The sequence below is a fragment of the Tursiops truncatus genome, chromosome 20 (assembly GCF_011762595.2).
Source record: "Tursiops truncatus isolate mTurTru1 chromosome 20, mTurTru1.mat.Y, whole genome shotgun sequence".
In the NCBI taxonomy this organism is placed as follows: Eukaryota; Metazoa; Chordata; class Mammalia; order Artiodactyla; family Delphinidae; genus Tursiops; species Tursiops truncatus.
In genome coordinates, this window is record NC_047053.1 from 45,948,422 (window position 1) to 45,972,325 (window position 23,904).

The 23,904-nt window shown below is 51.4% G+C and overlaps 1 protein-coding gene across 2 annotated transcripts; it reads right to left on the bottom strand.

Annotated features, from left to right (window-relative positions):
- Window positions 1-1,589: 1,589 nt before the first annotated feature.
- On the bottom strand, window positions 1,590-22,520 carry NARF (nuclear prelamin A recognition factor). 2 transcript variants are annotated; one of them, XM_033846774.2, is made up of 11 exons: window positions 22,363-22,520; window positions 21,339-21,419; window positions 18,219-18,362; window positions 15,601-15,733; window positions 12,472-12,606; window positions 8,462-8,580; window positions 7,743-7,872; window positions 6,661-6,724; window positions 5,613-5,750; window positions 5,175-5,332; window positions 1,590-3,251 (listed from the first exon to the last, which is right to left on the bottom strand). In XM_033846774.2, exons 1-11 carry the CDS (start codon window positions 22,387-22,389, stop codon window positions 3,010-3,012), a joined length of 1,371 nt encoding a protein of 456 aa, XP_033702665.1. In that variant the 5' UTR covers window positions 22,390-22,520; the 3' UTR covers window positions 1,590-3,009. The 2 variants fall into 2 exon arrangements, with proteins under 2 accessions (XP_033702665.1, XP_033702666.1); XM_033846775.2 differs by lacking the exon at window positions 18,219-18,362.
- Between the last annotated feature and the right edge of the window lie 1,384 nt (window positions 22,521-23,904).

Genomic DNA, 23,904 nt, shown 5'->3' on the forward strand with positions numbered 1-23,904 from the left:
ATGTGCACACGTATGTATATGTGCGCATATAGTTATGCACACACGTGCACGTACACATATACATGTGTGCACACGTGCATGTATGTGTATGTGCAATTTGATTTCAATTTAAAAATCAGACTTCTATTCTGGTACCTGCTCTCCTTGTCTTTAAAATGTACGGCTTGAAAATAATTACCTTTCACTCAAAGAACATTGTGCCTAAAAGTTTTCATGAAGCTTGTAAGAAAAGTCTATATAAATTTAATTTTTTTTTTTTTTTTTGCTGTACGTGGGCCTCTCACTGTTGTGGCCTCTCCCGTTGCAGAGCACAGCCTCCGGACAGGCAGGCTCAGCGGCCATGGCTCACGGGCCCAGCCGCTCTGTGGCATGTGGGATCTTCCTGGACCGGGGCACGAACCCGTGTCCCCTGCATCGGCAGGCGGACTCTCAACCACCGCGCCACCAGGGAAGCCCTATAAATTTAATTTAAAAGGAAGTCTTTACAAGGAGACGGTAAGAAAGACAGTTTTTCCTTCAAGAAATCTAGGCTTTTGGCAGCTTCAATGTAGCCTTAGAAATGCTAGTGCTTTATGTCTCATACAATTCACTACTTGCATGACTCACTGAGTGTAACTACCCTTCACTCTTAGAACGCTGTGCTTGAGTTCTTTCATCAAGCTTTTGGAAACATCCATGTAAAACTAACGTGGAACACTTTACAGGGACACGGAAAAGAAGACACTTTTTCTCAGTTAAAAAGCCAGGCTTGGGCTTCCCTTTAAGTCAGTGGCAGAACTTAAGAGCCTTTAACAGGCAGTGCCCTTGCCTCACACCCTAGGCCAGCATCAAACTGATGTGTGGGCGGTGCATGAACTCCAGTCCTTACTCCAGCAAAGCTGAGGAGGAAGCACCAGTATCTACACTGGCTGGAACTGGACCAAGCGGACAGGCCTGGAGGAAATGGAATTGAGAAATCTGGGCTCGGATATGGTCCAGAGCAAGGGCACTAGAGAACAGCTATTCACCAGGATGACCGACAGACACACACCTACAGGACACGATCACGGTCCACTGGAGGTATCAGTGGCACCAGGACTCAGACAACAGCACTCCTGTAGGGCAGCTGCTGGGTGTGGCACGAATCTGGACCTATTCTGTTCCCCTCCTCATGCCAGGATAGCACTGCTCACTAGCAGACACCCCCTGCCCGATCATGGTGCCACCCCTCACTGTGACTGCTCATATCACTTGAGTTATAACGAAGTAAAACCAATCCTCATTCCACTTTCCTCTCATGTGGCTGTAACCAAAGGTCAGCTGTGGGTAGGACCTGACGCCACATGTGCGAACGCCCCGTCCCCCAGCCTGGGGGGGCGTGTTTTTGTTGTAGCTGGAAGAGGTGGCTTTCGAAGCAAGAAGAGCAGCCCCACCGGACTCCTGGCATCCCTGGCCCACAGAGGGCTTCGGGCAAAGACGCTCCCCTGCTCCAGGGTGGTGCTGGCTCCCAAAGCGCGAGGGAGTAGCCTGGGTGGGGCTGGTGAGGGAGGGCACACGCAGGCCCCTGGCTGGGGAGTCAGCATCTGGTTCATGCACTCTCCACACTCAGACACTCTTCAAGTGTTTATTCCATAATCAGTTACTGTAGAGGATAGAAACTCAATTGTGTATAGGTTAAAAGGAAAAAATATACAATTTCACACATTATATCCAGTTGTCAACCCAGATAGGTATACAGGTACAATACAACATAGAGTAGATGAAGGAAATCTAACAGCTCAGGCTTACAGCACTGAGGGATCCAAGAAGAATGTCACCACCCATGATAACAAAATTCAAGTGCTTTGAACAACCAACTGGAGGCCTATCCACAGAAGTCTTTGTTTCACAGGATGAGCCCTGACATGGAGTTCCATGATTCCATAATTTCCAATTCTTTGCTAGCCCTTTCTGTTTGTGGGTAAACTGCTCTCTTCCACCTTTCTTTAAGGCGAGCTCACATGAGCACTACATGCCAGGTGGGGGAGTCCCGTCAGGAGCCACGGAGGCTTCACCGAGCCCTGTGGACGAGCCAGGCCCACGGTGTGTGGGAAGGACACCGGGGAGGAGAACGAGGAGAGGCTGGACCATCAGGAAGCTGCCTCACCCAAGTTCAGGGTCAGAAGGGCCGTCACCTGCCTGACCCCACCCAGGGAAGGATGGAGGAGGCTGACTGCCGACCACACAGCCTAGCCTGAGCAGGGCAGCTGCCTCTCCATCCTTCCATCTGTAACACCCATCACCCTTCGCAGGCCTCCCTCTGCCTCAAGGTGAGTTCACTTAAAGAATGTGAATGTGAAAGCGTGAATTTGGGACATAAGCTGCAGAGCCTGCAGGGCCACAGTTAGAGGGTCTGGTCCCAGGAGGCGGCTGTTACACAGCACTCTGGACACCACAGCAGTAAGGAATGTGGCCCACTGTTGCCAGAACTTTTCTCCAGAAAAGCTGAAAATCCAGATTCATATTTATGAGCCCCCTGATTCCTAAAGGATGCAGTTTATTCACATTCTGGCAAAAACATTTTTAAGAATAAAATAAGTGGATAAAAATAAGAGCCAACTGGGCAGACCACAGACCCCCGCACCCTGCCCACTTCCTGTCATTTCCCCATCAAATCTGTCTGAGGCATGTGTATGAGAATTTCTGGGGTCTTAGCTGTTCACAGGACACTTTCTGGATTTTCACTAAGCCCAGAAGACAGTACTCTGACTCCATTCTTGTTCTTTGGAATTTTTCAGTCTTAAAGGAAACTCAAATTGGGGCACCCTTCTCTCACGTTAAAATATTCCAACCACATACATATTACGAAGATAGCACCTCATCGAACTGAGGGAGGGGGCTGCTGACAAATGGGGGTAGCAAAGAATTCTGAAAAACCAAAGTAGTAAGAGAAAAGCTGAGCTGTTTTCTTCCAGTGTCTCTGATACCCACACATGGCAGTTCCTCCATCCTCAGGCGGCAGACAGGCCTGCCTCCCAGCCTCCTCGACCTTCACCACTTGATGTCTCGGCTGTTAGCAGGATGCCCTGGGCCCTGGTACGCGGTATGCAGGGCTTCCTGGACTCGGGGGGAGTCGGTGCCATCCAGCCACTCCTGGTACAGCTCCTGCACATGGGAACTGGTCTCCGGGAGCCGCACGGGGATGTCAGTGTAGATGCCTTTCATCTTCTGCAGCAGGGCCTTGTCCACGCAGCCATCCTCGGTCTGGGCTTGGCCTCTGCCGTTAAGGCACCCTGAAAAACAAAGGGAGCTTACTCTTTCCCTCCTTTCACCTTTTTTTTTGGCCGCACTACATGGCATGTGGGATCTTAGTTTCCTGGCCAGGGATCGAACCCTCGCCCCCAGCAGTGGAAGCACGGAGTCTTAACTGTTGGACCACCAGGGAAGTCCCCCACCTTTCATCTTAAAGGGACGATGGTTCTGGAAGAGAGGAATGACAGCAGTGTGCAGTGTCTCGTGGCCAGAGCCTGGAGCTGGACCTTGGGCCCCAAGACCCCGGTCACAGGCTCATAGTCCCTCCTATTTACATTACCCGTGAAATGTTTTTATCTAAAGCCGAAATAACTTGCCAACCTTTTAGAAGTGAGTGGCTATGTACGCAAATCTGGATTTCCAGTTTCTCTTGAAATTTATCAAAACCAGGAGAACATAGAAATTACTAATGAACAGCTAAATCACTGGTGTCTACATAATGTGTGCATCCACATCTGGGCTGCACAGGGGAGGGGGACGGTGGATGGAGACCCATGAGCCCAACACCCTAACACCTCGGCCTGAATAAGGAACATGCCTCCTATGTATTGGCGCTACTTATTTTCAAACGTGTTAGATGATGTCATGACTTGTAAGATAAAAATTCATTTAAGCGAACTTGCAGCAGGACTTCCCTGGTGGTCCAGTGGTTAAGACTCTGCGCTCCCAATGCAGGGGGCCTGGGTTTGATCCCTGGTCAGGGAATTAGATCCCACATGCCACAACTAAAGAGTTTGCATGCCGCAACTAAAGATCCCATGTGCCTGCAACTAAAGATCCAGCATGCCGCAACTAAAAGATCCACACGCAGCAACAAAGATCCTGCGTGCCGCAACTAAGACCCGGCACAGCCAAATAAATAAATAAAAACATGAAAATAAAAATAAAAGAATCTGCAGCAAATTTCCAAACCTCCCTCCGCTTATCCCTTGGCTGTACCCAACAGCTGCCCTCTGGACCTCACATCTCACTTGCCCAGGGGCTGCTTCTCTCTCCTCAGATCCCAGCTCCTGCTCCCCCAGCTGATGCTCTAACTACAGGGCACAAGTGAGTCCTGCTGAGCCTCTACCCTGATCGGCATGCAGGTATGGGGTGCCTCTCCTGGAGGGCCTGCATGGACCCCTCAAGCCCACAGCTCCCCCGCTGCCTCCTCGTCCTCATCTCCTGTCCACTCCTCCACTCAGACCATGGGATCTGCCCTCCGTGTCCTGGTCCCTGGAGCGAGGTCCCCAAGGCTGCCCATCCCCCACGGCCAGCGCTCGCCTCTCTGCCCTCAGCCACCCGCACTGGGGCCTCCTCTCCCTGAGCCCGTCTCGCACCTGGATCCGCGTCTCCCCCCCCCCCCAGGTATTTCCACCTGCGTATCTTGTGGGCACCCCCCACCCCAGAATGGTACAGACATCCCTGACCCCCTCTCTGAGTTGGCTCTATCACCACCAAGGGGCCTGATGGGCCATGGGGGCCGCACGCTTCCCTCCTGCCCGACTCCACAGCAGGTCGTCTTGCGGGACCCCTACCCCCTCTCATCGGCCTCCATCCATCACACGGGTCTCTCCCATCACTCACTGACAAACCTGGCTGGAGGAGGTAGGGGCCATTCAAGCTACCAGGCAGTCTCAGTGTTCTCGACACCAGCTGCCACACGAGCCGGCTCTCAGCTGGTGTCACCCAAGCAACTCTTCTCTGGGACCATGTCCCCAAGAGGTTTTCCAAGGTGACATCTCCCAGCCTGCATTTTCCAATATGTGGGTGTGAGAGGGAGGGACCATCACGCCACAACCACCAGGGCAGCATCCACACTCCCACAAAGCCCTTGGAGCTGAGTGAGGCTGGGGGTGGCCAACAGGGCCCGTTTCCTACAGGGCTCGGAGGTGCCCAGCTCAGCCTGGGCCCCTGAGTCTTACCCCCGGCACAGGCGAGGACCTCCACAAAGTGGTACGGGAACTTGCCCTTCTTCAGCTTTAGGACCACGTTCTGGATGTTTCGAAAGCCATAAGCAGCAGCAAAGCGCAAGAGAACCTCCCCGCTCTTCTCGAGGGTGACCTCCTGGAAGTCTTTGTTCCTATAAAATCAACAGCACAGACTTTCATCTGTAGGGTCCTTCCTCTGTGGTTTGAGGATTATTTCCAGTCTAAGTTTGGAGTGTCAGCAAAATTTAAAAGTCTGTGAATAACACATAAAAGGCCTTTCGATCTTGACTGGTGTAAATTCTATAAATAGGACCTCCCTCCCGGACCTGCAGCTGGCTTTGCAGGGCGGGGGTCCTATTTATAGAATTTACACCTGACAGGCAGCACTGACCACACAAGAAGACAGACAGAGGCCACCCCAGCCCCACACACCTCAGGGTGCGGTAGGTGACCTCCTCCACGTCCTCGTTGAACAGCTCCTTGGCCGCATGTCTGAAGATGTGCGCCAGGTATCCGTCGGAGCTGGCTCCGTCATGGCGTCTAACCTCCTCTTCCTTCATGTCTCCAAACCTCACCAGGCAGGAAAAGTGACAGCAAGAATTAAATCCAACTCCCTAAGATTTATGATCCAAGGTTGCGAAAACCTTTATAAGTATTTAGACTTTGGGCAAAAACCTCATCTGTGTTGGGTTTCACTGGCTGACATGAAGCCTGCAGGTGCAGGCGCACCCACCGCTGCCCGAATGACTCCTTTCCTCTGGCTGCACGTGTGTGAAGGGTACGACCCTTAGAACCTCACAACTCGGGGCATGAGAACTAGGCATCTGAGGGCCACTTGAGAGGGCACACCATCTGTGCCCGGCCAGGACGAGGCCTCTGGGTCAGCCTGGGCCCAAGCACAGGCTCTGGCCACAGGCACACCAGTCGCTTACATCCTATGCTTACAGTCCGCCTTCCACACCAGGGCCACACGTGGGCCTGACGTCACTGCCGGAAGGATCTGCTGCGCAGCCCGTGTGTGCCCTGTGGCCCTCGTGTGCTCTTGCAGTCTGTGTACACTCTGGGGAACAGGATGCAGCAGGACTACGGTCAGTGGTTGGGGTCACCACTGATGGCAGAAACCCAGTCTGCTGCTCTTGGGCAAAGGGACCTGAGGGAGCCACTCTGTGTCTGGAGGTGGCCCCCATCCCCCAGTAGGTCCAGGTGTAACGTCAGGAACATGTGAAGTTCAGGAGTGGGGGTTGCTGGTGTCCACTCCATGGTGCTGCGCATGCTCTATGCAGAGCCAAGGGTCGTACGTAGTGGGGCAACAAAGGGAGTGGCCCCCGAGGCCAGGGGCCTCACCACACCCATGCCTCAGTGTGGCATGTGGCCTCACTGTAAAGGAGGGAGGCCTTGGGACATGCGCCTGGCAGAGGTCACAAGGTCACACAGGAGGCCCCCAAGGTGCAAGGGTGCGTCTCCCTGCAAAGCCACTTACAGAGTGTCCAGAGCAGCGTCTCTCACCGAGAGGTCACTTTGTTCCATCATCTGAGTGATTTCACCTACAGACAAAGAAGCGACATAAGATGCCGTGACAGGACACGGCCCACATTTCCTCAGGAGCTGCTCCCGGTGTCACCTCCTTCCCCCGGAGGACATTCTAGGTTACAATGACCTTGGTCATCACGCCTGTCACAGGCAACAGATGCAAAGTAACACTGATGAAATGCCAGGGAAGAGTCTAATTCCTCCTTCTGCCCCTGAAACGGGGGCTTCTACAAACGTCTCCCAGTGTTTTTGTTTCCTGAGTGGAAAGCTTTCATGTGGATAGGATGACAGTTATCTGCAACAAGACCGATCGAAAATCAGGACCACTTTTGTATCTCCCTTTGCACAAGGGATCCTGAAGAAACCCTTAACGCTAAGGGTGTATCCTGAATCAACTGCTGTGGTGTCAGGTGTGTGTGAGAAGACTGAACATCTGTGAAAAAGAGTAAAAATCTACTGTATTCAAAGAAAAGATGCCCGAGTGTGCTTCTTAGGAAAACCCATCACCTAAGGTGAGCAGAGGGCTGTGGCTGAGGCTCTCCCACCCCACTCACCCCCATCACCGCCATAGGAGCCTGTGCGGTGGGGACCTTTCCACGGGCTTCCATGTGGGGAGTTTCTGGTCAGGGGACCCACTGTCCTCGGAGGTTGCCAGAGAGCCAGCCACTCTGCCTCCATGCCGTAGGGACCTGTTTTCAAGGCCATTTAAAGTACACCCAGCTGGGCTTCAGCAAAAACTTAATCTACCTCTCAACTGATGGCAGCATTCCGAATGGGTCTTGAGGATTCCAGGGAATCACTCCCATCCCAACACTGAGAAGGTGCTGCGGGCTCTCTGCACAAGTCCAGGGGCAGGGCCTCCACGAGGAGTCCCCCAGCAATGTCCCCGGTCACACATGTGCTTTCTGCTTTGCTCTGAAGGAGGAAGCTTCAGTGTCCCCAGTGTGGTTGTGTGTCAGGCCCTCACCGCGGACACGCACTGGCCGCGGGGCTGGCCTCCCCCTGCTGCCTTTCCCGAGGCCCCACCCTCACCTGAGGTTAGCACGCAGTCAGTGCCCCGGGAACCCCTCGAAGCCGTGAGAACATCTTCCTGAAGGGCCTCCAGCTTCTTATCATAGCAAGGGGCCACGATGACATGGAAAATCTTGTCTGGGGACAGGTTCTATGCAGGAAAAGCAAATCCATGTTGGGGGCCATGCAGAAGGGAGGGGGCAGCTTAATGCGCTGGACCCAGAACGTGCCACGAGGGAGCAGGCCTGGTGCTTTCTCGGGGTCCAAGACCCGGCTCCCACAGACCAAGTTCCTGAGCCGCAGCACCCCCAAGCCCACCCACGGCGCCACCTCGCTCAAGACCTGCTGCCTGGACACTCACAGGGAGAAGCCAGAAGCTGGCCTGTTTCCCCTGAACTATGCACGTGGTGACCAAACATCGTGACAACAAGCCGCTGCTGGACTGTAAATGAACGCCCAGCCGTTTTCCCTGCAGACTTTCCAGATGCTTCCCAAGAGACCAGGCTGCCCCTCTCCGTGCCCCTGGCTGAGCAGGAATTGGTGGCAATGCCAGAAGCTGGAAGCTGAGTGACCAGGTGTCTGGATGCCCCCTCAATCAGCAGGGCCTGGGGCTGAGACCACCTTGCACGCCCGGTGGAACCTCCCCTGCCCTCCCTCGCTTGCCCTGAGTTCCCATCAGCACCTGTCCTCACATGGAAGCTCGCTGCCTGACCTGCATGCTGCCCTTCAGGCCGGCTTACCTGCCGTCTGGCAAAGTAGTCCTTCACCAGGGATCCCATAATCTGCTGGGGAGACTTGGCAGTGCAGAGGTGGGGGGTGACAGGGTGACCTAGCACCCGCTCAGCATATCGGACCCAGCCTGAGGAGGAAAGGGCCCCGTGTCAGCTCCTCGTGGCTGCCTCACCCGGAGTAGAGCAGGACACGTCTTCTTTCAGGAGTGCGTGACAGGCTCCCTCTGACCAGGCCGCCTCTCCTCAGCGGCTCGGCCACGGGAATCCCAGGTGTGTCTGCCACAAGACTGGAGGGTGCCGGGAATGCACGCCTCCCTCGGCCCCAGACCAGACAGAACAGAGCAAGAGGAAGGTAAGAGCTGGGGTTGCAGGTCTCCCCAAATTGAGAACAAGCTTGAAGGAGCAGCTATGAGGTGGCGTCCTGGGCGGCTTGGTTCCAGCTCCACCTTGCCAGCTGCAAAGTTGTTCTCATAGCCAGGATGGGTGGCCACAGTTCAGACAGGAGCCAATGGCCACCAGGCCTACCCAGCTTCACTCACCTATTGGAAATTAACAGCCCAGTAATTGCCCACTGTTAGGACAATGCAATATGAGAAACCCACACCCCCAAGCAATGCACAATAAGCAGCACAACCTGCAGCGTGCCCACGGCATGCCCAGCACGGCCCTTAGCATCTCCCCTGAGTCGCTGACTCCCACAATGCCTTGTGAGTGCACCACCGCTGCCATAGATTCCGGGGCGGACTGCAGGTCAGAAAGGTCAGCGGACCAAACAGCCAGCAGCTCAACCTGCAGGAGCAACAGCCTGCTCCCTTCTCCCGCTGGGCACGACCTGGTGAGGAGAGCGTCTGGTGACACTGCTGATCCTACAGCAGTGTCTGGTGTGCATACCACAGCACCATGAAAGGGGTGTCGGGGGGGGAGCGGGGGCGAGGAAGCCTGGAGACAAGCTGCCCACCAGAACCCTGGGGCAGCCGCCTCCCCATGCCCACTCCCGGAAGGAGGAACAGCAAGCACCAGCCAATCCCATCTGAACAAACTCAAACCACAGCCATCACCTGCTTGCAGGCCTGAGCATACTCAGGCAATGTCCATGGTCACCAGCATAAGCCCCTAAGAGAAATGCTGCTGGAGGATGGCTCCCCTCGTTCCCAGCCTCTGCACATGTACACAGAATGGTTCACATTAAAAAAGAGAAACTAGGGAATTCCCTGGTGGTCCAGTGGTTAGTACTTAGCGCTTTCACTGCCGGGGCCCCAGGTTCAATCCCTAGTTGGGGAACTAGGATCCCACAAGCTGCATGGCGTGGCCAATAAATAAATAAGTAAAAAGAAAAAAGAAAAACTATCAAAGGTCGTTGAGCATTTGCGGGCTCAAGGCCACTCCCACCACAGGTCTGGCTTTGTAAGGCCCCTGTGCACCCTGGTCTCAGCGCCAGTGCCCACACATGCAGACTCGGCTCTCAGGCAGACCCCAGCTCCATGCTGCGGGTGAATGTGCTATGTGCTGTGAAGGCCTCACACAAGATCAGGCAGAACACCAGGCGGTAGGAGCCAGGGCCCCGGAGAACCTCCTGGCCAGGGCGGGGAAGAGGACCAAACAGGCATGAGGAGGAGGAACCGGGTCACAGGGTCCACAGCACCTGGCACAGACACCAGACAGGCTAGCACTTTCTCACGGGCACCCCTGATCAGAACTTGCCACCAGCACCGGCGTGGGGCTTGGTAAGCCCCGCTGGCCCCCCAACTTGGTGGCAGCATGGGTGTGGGTAGGGCACCCAAATCCCACCCTGTCAGACTACCCACCTCTTCACAGTGACCCTCTCTAAAGGTAGAAAGGGAACCTGCTCAGAGAAGTGCCTGGCACAAGGTTCCCGCTCTCCAGACACTCTGCTGGGTTGGAGAGATTATTTCCCACACTTCAGCTCAATGAGTGCTCTTGGCAGGATATCACACAGCCCAAGGCCCGTGAGCATGTCCAGAGCTGAGCAGCTCAATACCCCCTCTCCCACCCACCCCCGCTGGGCAAAGGTGCGTCGGCAAGGTGGTGCTCCATTGGCTTGTGGGCAGCAAGGGCCTGCCCAGATGTCCCTATCCCGGCCTGGACGTGCTGCCCTCCAGTCTGAGGAAGCATGACTGGGACATAGGGAACCTGTGTGCAGAAGCCTGGCAAGTCAGTCCAGGACCACCTATAGCCTGATTCTGCGCACCAGGTCAAATCGTCCGACTTGGTGTTGTTTTAATTTCCCTAAGTTGTCACAGGGAAGCAAAACATCAGCACCAAATTCTAGAAAAGGGTTAGGTCCGAACCAGATCTCACCTCATCTCCCCAAATTTGAGAGGTGGCATAAACATGAACAACAGATACAGTTTTAACTGGCTTAGCTACGAAGAGCTCCCGAAGGAAAATGCATCATTATCTAGGAAGAAAACTCGGAGAAGCTCCAAACCCACGAGTAAACAGCCCTGAGCAGCTCAGGGAGACCACCAAATGCAGCAAACACCAAGCTGGAGGAGGGGGAGTGGCTGGTTTGCAGCAACAGCAGACAGCCCAGGTCTCCACCAGTGCTGCGCTCACTCCAAGGACAGAGGGCCCATTGCTTTCTGCAGGAATCAACCACCTGCTTACTACCCAGGTCAGCAGGGCTAGTTCCTGCCAGGAGTGGAGGCTTCTGTCCCAGGCTCCATTCCAACAGGGCCTCCCACATAAGGAATCCATCGCTATCTGAAGGTTTGGTGTCAGGACAGCACAGGAATTCCTGTGATCCTGCCAACAGGAACGTGGAATGGGAAGTCTGGAACCACCGCCCTGGGGGCACAGGCCGAGCTCGGGTCATTTTATACTGCCTCTTCCTTGGATGGGTGGGAATGAGCCACAGTGAATGGCTGTGTGGCATTGAGTGAGGGCCCCACAAGGAGCCGGTGCTGGGATCCCAGGGGCAGGGGCATCTCTGCAGTGCCCTTGGAGAGCCAGGTGGTTCCCCGAGACCTCAGCTGTGCATATCTACTCCTAAGCAGCTGCAAAAACACCTACAAGGACGTAAATGCAGAAGTGGACACCACGGTCCAGCAAAGTGTGCATTTAGAGTCAGTTTATACATAGACTCTGGATACAGAAACTGCCTGACACGCCTGGAGAGCTGGGAGCATCCACGTGGGGGGTCATCTTTCCAGGAGGACAACCTACACACGGGAAATAAGCCCCACCTGATGCTGATGACCTCTCACCGGCCCATGGGCCGCTGAACAACATCGCTCAGTTAATGAATCAACCCATGGGCCTCTTGGACAGATGGCAAATTTGCTTTCCATGGTTTTACGACTGGGTGGAAAGTATTTCCAAATTCTAAGCAACCATAATGTCAACGTTCAACTTTATTAAATCGTAATCCTAATGATTGATGGGCGACATGTAAAATGCTAGAAAAATTTGGAACCATGGTGGGGGAGGAGAGGTAAACTGAAAATAGAAACGTGAACAAAAACCTAAGATTATGTAGACCATAACTGGGCTCTCACAGACCTGATTTATTTAGAAATAATTTTTTCACTAAATGTCACTTACCAGTACAGCACTTCCTCCCTTCCCTTACTCATCATCTTTAAACATTTTCTTATTCCAAAACTTTCTATTTTTCCAGAATTAAAAAACCTGTGATAAAATTTCTCTACCTCAGGCACCAAGCTCTATATAATAAAACTAATTAAAGACTGGTTTAAAAATTGCTCCAGGATGGAATCTAGTATTAATGTAAAGAAATATTTTTTATTATGTAACTTCTATTTAAGTTGGCAAAAGATCCATGGGTGTTCATATTATCTATAATTGTTTGGACATTTGAAATATGTCATACTTTTAATAAATATGTTGGTCGACGTAAAACTACTCAAGGCTGAAACTACTCCCCAAGACCCACTGACCCCTGACCTCATCCACTGCCTAGGCCTGCCCCCAAACGTAGACTGATGTGAAAAGGTGCTTCAGGCACCCAGAGGCCCAGCCGCAGGCCCTGTGCTCACCAGGACAGGCAGAGGTCAGCATGGGTAACGTGGGCTCTTCCTCATTGTGCTGGCGGAATCGACGCACAAATTCTTTTTGACTCTCCAGGATGCTGAAATCTGCAGCGATTGTTGTATCGAAGACATAATGCACCCCTGCAGGGAAGAGAGGCGCATTCGGCTCCACATCACAGAATGTGGGATCTATTCTCAGGGTCTGGAGTGTCAGGGACAAACTGAAAGGGCAGACTCCACAAGCATCGATAGCTGCCGAAGTAGGAGACTGTGCCCTTTACTCTTTCAAACAACAGCACGTATCATTTTTCACAATAAAACATATATATTCTCTCTCCTGCTTCCTCTTTTCCCCTCTACATGTACACAAACACCTTACCGTACTCCATATGTAAATTAATGGAATATTACAAGGTACCAGCAGTATTCTCTTTCAATTCACTGGCTAAATTAAATTCCAGTCTGTAATGCTCTTTGATATCTTTAAAATAAACAAAATGAGTAAACTGGCTGAGCATACCTTTATTAAGTTGATTTTTAACTAGCTATTCTTTTCTTAATAAATATTTTTCTTTTTTTAAAACTGAAGTATAGTTGATATACAGAATTATATAAGTTACAGGTGTATGATATAGTGGTTCACATATTTTAAAGGTTATGCTCCACTTATAGTTATTATAAAATATTTGCTATAGGGAATTCCCTGGCGGTCCAGTGGTTAGGACTCAGCACTCTCACTGCCATGGCCCAGGTTCAAACCCTGGTCAGGGAACTAAGATCCTGCAAGCCGCGTGGTGTGGCCAAAAACCAAATTTTTTTTGCTATATTCCCTGTGTTGTACAATATATCCTTGCGGCTTATTTTATACCTAATAATTTGTACCTCTTTATCCCCCACCCTTATAGTGTCCCTCCCCCTTTTCCCTCTCCTCACTGGTAACCACTAGTTTGTTCTCTGTGAGCCTGCTTCTGTTTTGTTATATTCACTAGCTTATTATATTTTTTTAGATTCCACGTATAAGAAATATCACACAGTATTTGTCTTTCTCTGTCTGACTTAATTCACTTAGCATAATACCCTCCAAGTCCATCCATGTTACTGCAAATAAGTTCTTAATATTGGAAAATAAACCTAAGACAAAAGAATGTGCTCTCAATTACAATAAAATAAAGCAAGCAAATAATTTTAATATCTGCAGCTGGTCTAAACCTTAAAAGCAGCCAGTTATTCTTAAAAAGAAATATTATGGGGCTTCCCTGGTGGCGCAGTGGTTGAGAGTCCGCCTGGCGATGCAGGGGACGCGGGTTCGTGCCCCAGTCCGGGAGGATCCCACATGCCGCGGAGCGGCTGGGCCCGTGAGCCATGGCCGCTGAGCCTGTATGTCTGGAGCCTGTGCTCCGCAATGGAAGAGGCCACGGCAGTGAGAGGCCCGCGTACTACCACCACCACCACCACCACCACCACCACAACAACAAAAAAGACATATTATGGGGATTTCCCTGGTGGAGCAGTGGTTAAGAATCTGCCTGCCAATGCAGGGGACACAGGTTCGATCCCTGGTCAAGAAGATCCCACATGCCGAGAAGCAATGAAGCCCGTGCGCCACAACTACTGAGCCTGCGCTCTAGAGCCCACGAGCCACAACTACTGAGCCCACGTGCCACAACTAATGAAGCCGTGTGCCTAGAGCCCGTGCTCTGCAACAAGAGAAGCCACTGCAATGAGAAGCCCGTGCACTGCAACGAAGAGTAGCCCCACTTGCCGCAACCAGAGAAGGACCACGCGCAGCAACAAAGACCCAATGCAGCCAAAAATAAAAATAAATTTATAAAAAATAATAAAGAAATATTATAAATATTGTGTCACCTTAAAGAGTTACCTTAAAAATATCAGTTTCACTGTGGATATATTTTCTTTATTAATATTAACACATAATGCCCAATTATTTATTTTTTAAAAATCCCCCCCCAAAAATAGGGCCTTTCACTATGAGAAGACAGAGCATCTAATAACTTCGATCTCTGGTAAAACTAAGCTAACCTTAGGCTTTTTTTTTTTTTTTTTTTTTGTGGTACGCGGGCCTCTCACTGTTGTGGCCTCTCCCGTTGTGGAGCCCAGGCTCTGGATTCGCAGGCTCAGCGGCCATGGCTCACGGGCCCAGCCGCTCCGCGGCACGTGGGATCTTCCCGGACCGGGGCACGAACCCGCGTCCCCTGCACTGGCAGGCGGACTCTCAACCACTGCACCACCAGGGAAGCCCTAACCTTAGGCTTTTTAAGATTAAAAGCATAAAGGATGACTTAAGGAGTCCACGCTGGTAGCTGCAGCCTTAGTTTTGATTGTGGCAGGCAGTGCACCGAGAAACAGCTCCACGTGGAAAGCAACACGGAGCAGTGAGGCAGGCAGACCAGTGCGAGGACATTTAGTCTACATGTCATCTTATTTTATTAGTAATCCCAATGCGTTTACATCTTTAAAAATCCATTGAGGAACAGTAAAAACTCTTATTTGGCAAATGGCTCAAGTTCTCCTCTTCTGAGCCCACCTGTAGGACACTCTGGGTTGGAGGGGAAGTTCTAGTCTGACATGACAGACAAGACAGAAGCACTCTTATCACTGTTTGAGGCAGTATTACTCTAGTATTCATTCACATTTGAGTCCTCACGTACTGACCTTTCATTCTTCACACAAAGGACATAGCCCATTCCCTTCCTGCTCTGATCTTCAGAGCTTCCTGGGAAACCAGATGCCAATCATCGTAGATGTGATTCTCTATCGAATAAACGCCCTCTGTAACCACTATGAGCCAGGCGACTCGACATTGCTGGGCAAGCGTGGGTCCCAGGTGTCCCCAGCTACGTGCCCTAAGATGGTCATTTGCTGTTCCTGGAGGGGCCAGCCCGGCCGTAACACAACACCCATCTGCATGGCAAGAGGGTAAGTGACACCAGCCTACCATGCATGGGTCAGAGAGACGGTCCTCTTATGTTCCACAAAACTCTCATGGAAGTTCTTACCTATCCTGTGCCCTTGAAAATTGAACTCTAGAGATTAAAAGGGCAGTTAAAAACTCAAGTTATAAATTCAAATTAAATCAAATTTATTTGCTATAAATAATATCAAAAGGCACCTCACCAAGACTTTTGAGGAAGCCACAGAGTCTTCTGGATGCATCAGTCACACTGAGGCTGAATTTAGCAGCAAAATAAGGCAGAGACTGAGGACATACTGACACTGCCAGCACCTTGTGCTTTGAGGTATCACATTTCTAGGAGAAATAGAGAAGAACATTGTACATGTGGTGATTACACAAGGAGTGAAAGTAAGACACCTTCGTGAAAAGTCTAGAACAAACAGAATGTAACAGATGCCCTATGGAAAAACTAATAAAATATACAAGACACTGGCAAGCACAAAGAAAAAGGAGAAAAAAACAAGAATGAAAAGAATGAGACATTCCAAGAGATTTTATCAATTTTAAGAACAATATTAAATCAGAAATATATACATCGATATTATACATAAATGCAAACATCTGGAGAAAATGGATAAATTTAAAGGAAAAATAAAAGTTATGTACAATATTGGACTGTAAGTAACTGAAATGACCCATAACAATGAAAATACATGAAAATGGGGCCCTGAGGTCTGCCCCCAAGAGACCTCAAGCCCAGGTCACTTAGTGGCAAATTTTAGCAAATTTTTAAGTAGTAGATGATCCTCATTTTCTGTGAAGTCTTTAATAAATACCAAACAAACAAGTGTGAAACCAGGCTATCACACCCTGAATCCAAAACCAGATGCTGGCAGTTCAAGAAATCCCTAGAAAAATATGAACAATTTGAGTTTAGAAGAATGCTGACTCATCACGGACACGCAGGATGTAACCCAGGGGAGCAGCATGAGCAAGCATGTCGGGCATTAGAAAGTCAGCAGTGGGATCCCTTGACCTGGGATTAGAGGAGAGAAGATGCAGGATTATCATGACAGAGACTGTTAAGGTCAGACACTGCCTGCAAATGAGGAAAAGCAGAAACCTGGACAGAGGTGTTCAGTGGTCACCTTCCACCACAGTCTACCTGTGGACTGGTCACAGGACAGTCTGGTCCTGTCCCCATGCCCCTGCCTCGAAGCTCAGGCGAGACAATGCTGAGGCTGCCTGTCTCCTCTGGATGGGATTTCACTTTCACGTGATGCCTGGGAAACCCACACCCAACAAATCCATCAGGGCACCAAGCTGGCACACACCGACCTCCAGCTCCCTCACCAACTCCTATGATGCCCGAGCCAGCCAGGCATGGTTTCTGTGGTTTGTGACCAGCAGCATCCTAATATAAATTTGGAAGCAGGAACAAGGGGGTGCAAGTTTCAAATGCTACTGGAGGAGGAAGAGCAGAGGGCGGTCTGTCCCCAGCTTCAGGAGCCAGACTCGGCACTTCCTGCCCCTCTGTCTGACACCCTGCCCAGGGAATTGCGAGGACGCACTCCTCACTTCATTCTCACTCAAATATCACCTCCTCTGAGGGAGCCGATTTATGACCAAGAGGGGATCAGCCTGAGCCCAGAGCCGAGGGCAGCAGGGAAATAGAAACTGCTTTTTCCTGATGACAGCCCTGACTGACTGACTCAGCCAAACCCAAAACCTCTCCCACTTCTAAGCTTTCAGTTTCATGAAATAACTAAGCATTTCCTTTTTATGCTAGTCTGACTTGGGTATCCATTTTCTATAGCCAAAATGCTGATTGGTATGAGTATCTACATCTCTTTAATAGTAAAAGATTCTGCAAACATCTATTTAATAGTAAAACTTTACCAGCATTTCCACTAAAGTCTGAAACAAGACATTAGTACTATTTTTTTAATTTAATTTTATTATTATTATTTTTTTAATTGGCCACGCCACACGTGGCATGTGGGATCTTAGTTCCCCAACCAGGGATCGAACCTGCGATCCCTGCATTGGGAGAGTGGAGCCTCAACCACTGGACTGCCAGGGAAGTCCTGACATTAGTACTATTTTTATCACTACTGCTATTTCAGGTTGATTTAAAGGTCCTAGACAATACCATAAGAAGAAGAAATAAGATATACAAAGACTGGAAAAGAAAAAATTTGTTACCTGCAGTCAGTACACCTAGAAAAAAACCTGGGCCTCACGTGGGCCAAAGTGCCCAGCACGGTGTGTAGAGCCGGTACACACACTTCCTGGGAAGCAGCTGTGAGAGCACAGAAACACCCCAGGCCAGAGTGAGGGCGAAGAGAGATGTGCTTTACAGCCTCATCTGCCTCCGCCTTTCCTGTCTTTCCCCTTCACCTGTCTTCCTGTCACTACTGGAATACAAGTGACACTGAGTAGTTCCGTCTGTACAGGGAGTCTGCAGGGATGAACTGAAAGACCACAGCCCTGCCCCAGGACGCAGAGCCTGTGAGGACAGAAGCCCTGCCTCTGAGAATGCCCCAGAGGCAGAGCGGCAGCAGCTGAGCCACCACACCATCCCATGACCAAGCACTCAGAGGCCTCCCCCAAGCCAGGGGAGCCTGGTCGGTGGTGCCGGCCATAGTTGCTGCCCACATCAATGAGGGAGTGTGACTGTGGGTGCGGTTTTGTTCTGACAGGGCTATGGAGAGGGTCAACTACAGCAAGGGACACAGGGCCAGGGCCAAGATGCACTCCCCAAGCCCGAGCAGAGGCTTCATGCCTCACCTTGACCTCCACCCACCTCTGGCGCCAGAAAGCGCCTGGGATGCCGTACCTTGTTAAGGTTCAGAACTCGGAAGAAGTCCTTGGCGTTCTGCTGGGAAACCTGGACTCCTTCCTCTGCAGAAACACAGCTGTCACAGGCCAGGCAGTCACTCAGAAATATCTTGGCATCAGCCAATTTATGGAATTCTCCTTTCTACGAAAGAAAGATGATGCTCTGGCCTGATTCTTCAACAAAAACTCTTTAATACTTGCTTCTTTAGAAAAAGTAACAGCGCAAGCATAATACAGAAAACTGGTGCAGGCCAGGCCTGGAGCTTCAGGTGCTGCAGCCACCATGGTACCAGGGTCCCACGGATGGCAATATGCGGGGAGCGGGCCAGCACCGTCAAATGTGGCAGGAGGAGAGCTACGCTTCTGGGCTTCTCCTGCCCCCACGCCTCTCCCTGCTGCCACTGGGGGCTCCTGGCTTGGCCTGCTCTGCACTCCCCGTTGAGCTCGCCCAGTCCCACGGCTCCCCACAGAAGCCTCCTGTGGAAGCCCGCAGACTGGCCTCCCTGAGAGGCTTAGCACTAACGTATTTCACTGCTGACCCGTGGGCAACAGGGCCCTCACGTCACAGAGCTGTGACGCTCAAACTCACATATCAGTGACTCTGCTCCCTTAGACACCAAGACAATAACCCTTGGCTGCTTCGTCTTCTCCTGGCTGCTCCTGCGCCCACTTGCTCCCTGGAGCTCCCTCCCTAGGCAGAGGTCCACCAGAACACAAGCCATACCTCCGATGGAGGCCCTCATCACCGTCACTCCTGCCAGCTCTCACCTCTAGCCACTCTGGCCCTTCCTGCTCTGGCTCTCCCTGAGGGAAATGCTCCCTGAGAGCCTGGCTCACCCCTCAGACCCTCGCAGACACCTGCCAGAACAGCACCCCCTGGCATCTACGTGTTGCCTCTTTTCCCTGAAATGCAAGCTCTGAGGGAGCAATCTTGTCTCATACCCTTCTGTTCTCTGACATCTCCTGTATACAGAAGGCACTCAATAAATATTTGGTGGATGAATATATGAATATTCTGAAGCCTACCAGAGCCATTTCAACAGCCCCTGATGGTTGTACATTGGTTCTTCTTTCAAACATTTGGTGAGAGAGGGCTCGCGGTGGGGGTGGTGTGGTCCTCCCGTCCACAGCAGCTCTGAACAGGAGTGCACACTGTCACCTCCGTCCTCCCCATGTGCCCCGGTGTCACTGTGCAGCGCTCACTCCGGGACCTTGTTATGTTGCAGATGCTCATTCAGGAGGTATGGACAGGACCCAAGGGTTTGCACTTCTAACAAGCCCCGAGGTGGGGCCAGAGCTGCTGCTCCAAGGGTCTGGAGCACATGGCTTGGCACACAGCTGGTGCCTAATAGGTACTGTTGAGCGGCACTGAGACTTCTGTCTCCACTGCCCCTGCAGAGGTGCCCAGGACCACACTCTGAGCCGCCGCAGGCAGCAGGGCTCCCTCCCGGCCTATGAGCCACACGCCACCCTGTCATCCTCATCCTCTGCAGGCTTTCAAGGGCCAGGCCTGGTTCCTTCCCACCTGTTGCGGTCCTTCCTCTTTCTCCTGCTGCCTCTTAAACACAGGCATTCTCTGCAGAAGCCTATCCATCGGCCCTTCTCTCCAATCAGCCTCACTTCTCAGAGCAGCATCAGTCCCCTACTCAACCTCTCCAATCGCAGCCTCCAGGGAGCTCTCTCCCTCCCAAGCTCCAGACTGATATCCTGCAAAGCTCAGGGTCCGTGCAGCTCAAACTGCACTCAGCTCCCTGTGCCGCACCCCCTTTCCTGCTTCTGCCACTCTGGCTGGCCCACCCAGGCCTCACCACCCTCAGCCTCCCAAGTAGTTTCCTTCTATTCTTCCCCTACTCTAGTCAGCTTAAGCCACCTGCCTTAAGACATGCATCCAATCTATCTCCCTGCCCTTAACACCTTCCCTGTGCCTGATGAGCTTTCACCCCATCCCTACATCCCCCACCCTCAGTTCTCACCACCCCTCAGGGCCCACTCCAGTAGCCACTTTCCTGACTGGCTCTTCCCATCAGGGGGTCCGCCCACTGTGCTGGCAGGGCGCCCACTTAAGCCATGTACACACATTATCTCCCGGCTACCACAGCCCTGGGAGAGAAGTAACCCAACTCTCCATGTCACTGATAAGGAAACTGGGGCTCCCAGGGTTAGATGTCTGTCCAAGGTGATGTAGCCAGAGGGTGGGTGTGGGAGGCCCCAGGCCAGGTGCTCTGGGGCTGGAGGGCCCCAGGTGCTCCCTGCCTCTCTTCTGCCTCAGTGCCCTGGGTGCTTGTCTCATCCCCTGCTGCTCACTAAGGCCTACAGTCACCAGAGCACACAGCAGCACTGGTACATGACAGAACCAGATCAAAGCCTGTCTGACTCAATGTTGTATTAGGACTCCTAAACTAAAGAGGAAACCTGCTGCTTGCTTCTTCCATGTTGCCAATTTTCCATTTCTAAAACCGGTACCAGTACTTTTTAAGGGAAGAAATAACCTTAACCTCCCTGTACCGCATCCTCCTCTCTGTAAAATGGGGACAACAGTAGGGCTTACTTGAAATGCTCATTCTGAGCACGAAATGAGATCACATGTATAAAGCACTTTCTCTAGCGCCCAGCTCAGGGTATGCACCTAGTAATTGTAAACTGTCACTACTGGCTAAGGAAAACCTAAAAACTCAAGAACTGAGAGAAGAAACCATTAGAAAAATAAACTTACAGAATCAGGAAATCTGAATTATTTTATAAATTACCTACCTAAAATCCCATCTAACAGAATAGAACTTTTCACTAAAAAAAAAAAAAAAAAAAAAAAAAGGTTTAAACATTACAGCTCTATTTCTAATAAACAGCCAAGGACAACATTTTTCTTTGTCCCTAACATGGTATGTCTTGGCTTGGTGTATTCTGCGAAGAGACACTGTTTCGTGCTCTTACCTTGAAGATCGTGTGCCTCCAACTGACTGACTTGCACGTTTGGCCCCTGGCAGGGGCTTTTTAGCCCCTGCATTTCTTGCTTCTTTCTTACAGCAATGATGTACCTGGTGATGTGAGCCCCCAAAGAGGAGAAAAACAGCAGCAGCTGTTTACTACAGGCTGATACAAAACTGAAAAATCTACTTGCCTCTCCATTCTCGTGGGCTGGACTTGGTACATCGACTGATGCATTCTCTTGGTCATCGGTTTTTGTTTTTTTACTACATTCCTTGAAAAGGCAAAGGAACATATGAAAGAACAACTTTTAATCTGACTCTGTGAATTTAAAAAAACATACATACTTGCTGATGAATTCATCACATGTCTCAAAATCTTTTCTACAGAAATAAAAGCACTTATAATTGTGGACATACAAACACACCCATACACACCTTTATACCTGCATTGTTTGCAGCAAATGAAAACTAGAAGCAATGTGGCCTCTCATGACAGATAAATTAATGCCAGACTACCTGGACATGTGTATACTTGGAATACAACAAAGGTTGTGTGTAATGCTATGAAAAGGTATCTCCTATATAACGTTGACTGAAAGAAAGAGCAAGTGATGGAATAATATTTATGATACGATCCAATTTTGAAAAAACAAACAGAAACCCCCCTGTGCATCACAGCCTAGAAGTAAGTGGGTAACGCTATCACAGTTACCGTGGTTACCCAGGTAGCAGAAGGCCCAGCCCGTGTTTCCTTCCTGCACTTCTGTGTCGTTTTCGTTACTGTAAGCACTCAAGTTTTTAGGTAGCATAAAGCCCCCTAAAAACACTGTTGATCACCGTATCGCTAATTCACACCAAGGATGGTGTCTGCTGTGAGTGCCCTGACTGGTAGCAAAGGTTGGTCGGTTTTTCTGGTGGTTTTTGGCTTCGAAGGTACTTTGAAAGGATAGACATGCGCCCCGACGTCACGCCGCCTCCGGGAGACGGGAGCGGGAACCGGACGCGCGGGTGGCCCACCCTCAGCGGCCTCCACCCCCGAGAACGGGAGCTGCGGGCCGGCGCCCGGAGGTTCCGTCAGCGACGACGCGGAGGCAGAGGCGCTCGGAGCTGCCAGGCTCCCGACGCCCCCGAGGCCCCAGGCTCTGCGAGCGTAGGCTCCTCCCGGCCCCGGCCCCTGACCCGGACCCCGCCCCGGCCCGAGCGCGCGGAGCCCACCTTCCGCGTGCAGTGCTCACACTTCATCTGGAGCGGGGCTGGCAGGTCCGGGTGCGCGGCCTGAGCGGAGCACCAGGAGACGCGTTCACCGCCACCCGCCGCCCGCTGCCCGCCACCCTTTGTTGTCTTCGCTCCGACGCGGCCCCACCCCTCGCCGCTCCGCTCGACCAATGAAAGCTCCGGGAGCGAGCGAGCCACAAGCCTGAACCAACAGGAACGCGTAGAGGGCGGTGCGGCTCCACGCTTCAGGGCTCTGCCTAGGCCAATGAGACCGCGGGAAAGGGGCGGGTCAGGCCCTGGAGCCAATAGGAGCACGCGGGGCGGAGCGGGCGGGACCCCCGCGGAGACCGCTGCCGGTTCCCCGGTGGGTTTCCGCGGCGTGCGGGTCTGACGGCGGCTCTCGGCGAGCTAGCTCACCGTCCCGAAGGGACGGCCCGAGATCGTTCCTAGAGTGCTCGGGCGCGTCAGCTTGGCGCCAGACGCGCGCTCCGCTCCGGGCCAGCCGAGACGGCGCCGCCCCGCCGCCATTTTCGCCCCGAGAGGCGTCACGTAGGCCCGGCGGGGCGGCAGTGCGCACGCGCGGCGAGTCGGAAGCACGTGTCGCCGTCGGGAGCGCGAGGCACCTGTGAAGTGGTGGTGCTGGACCTGCGTCTTTCCGCTGCCTCTAGCAAACCGGGGGTGGTGGTGGGGGATACAGGGCTAAGTGGAGATGCTGAACTCTGTCCACTGTGAACATTTTATGAAGTCTGTGCATGGTCATCGTACCATCGGAAATGAGAAATACACCTGGAAGAAAAGCATGAGGGTGTCTCTATCAAACACCAGCAGTTCACAGGAATCTCAGGAATGGACCCTTCTTCCTCCTAACCTTGGCGGGGGGGGCGGTCACAGAGGTCAGCAAAACATTCAAGTATATTCCATGTCCCAGAACCGCACCAGGATCTTAAAATTTTCCCCATTAAAACCTTTTTTTTTTAGTAGTTTTTGGCTCGTACCACTTTTTTTTTTTTTTTTTTTTTTACAAATGCCATCAGTTAAATTCAGGAGGTCCTAACTGGCTGCCAGATTAACCCATTGTATTACTCAAATCTATGTCAGCACCTCTCAGAAAACATCTTCAATTATCAGCTCGAAGAAAATAATAATTTTAGGTTGTTATTTGTATATATTTCGTTAATGTTTTAAAAACATAAACAGTATCATCATGTGTGAAAAAAGCAAGTTACAATTAGTTTCATCAAATGTGTAGTTAGTGTTCAGGTTTCTGTCCAGGTTTCCCCAATGGTCTCACATTTTTCTAGTTTCAATCAGGATCTAAATAAGGTTCAATGTTTTATTAGTCTATATTTCAATTGGTTTGTGTGTTTGTCTCTCTTAGGAATCTTTGTTTCTAGAAAAAAAAAATAAGGCTCACTTAGAAGTTAACAAATATAGTACAGGGAGTTCCCAGTCTTAAGGTTTTGGGAGTTTTTTTTGGTTTGTTTTTTAAATCTGTAGGTTCCATCCACATACCCCCCTCTCTCCTTGCGTATCATAAAGAAA

Excerpts from the sequence above, each read along its gene's own strand:
- NARF (XM_033846774.2), bottom strand. The coding sequence starts at position 22,389 with ATGAAGTGTGAGCACTGCACGCGGAAG. Across the intron at positions 18,363-21,338 it reads CAGCCCACGAGAATGGAGAG|AAAGGAGAATTCCATAAATT; the intron begins GCAAGTAGATTT and ends TTTCTTTCGTAG. Across the intron at positions 8,581-12,471 it reads GCTGACCTCTGCCTGTCCTG|GCTGGGTCCGATATGCTGAG; the intron begins GTGAGCACAGGG and ends TTTCCTCCTCAG.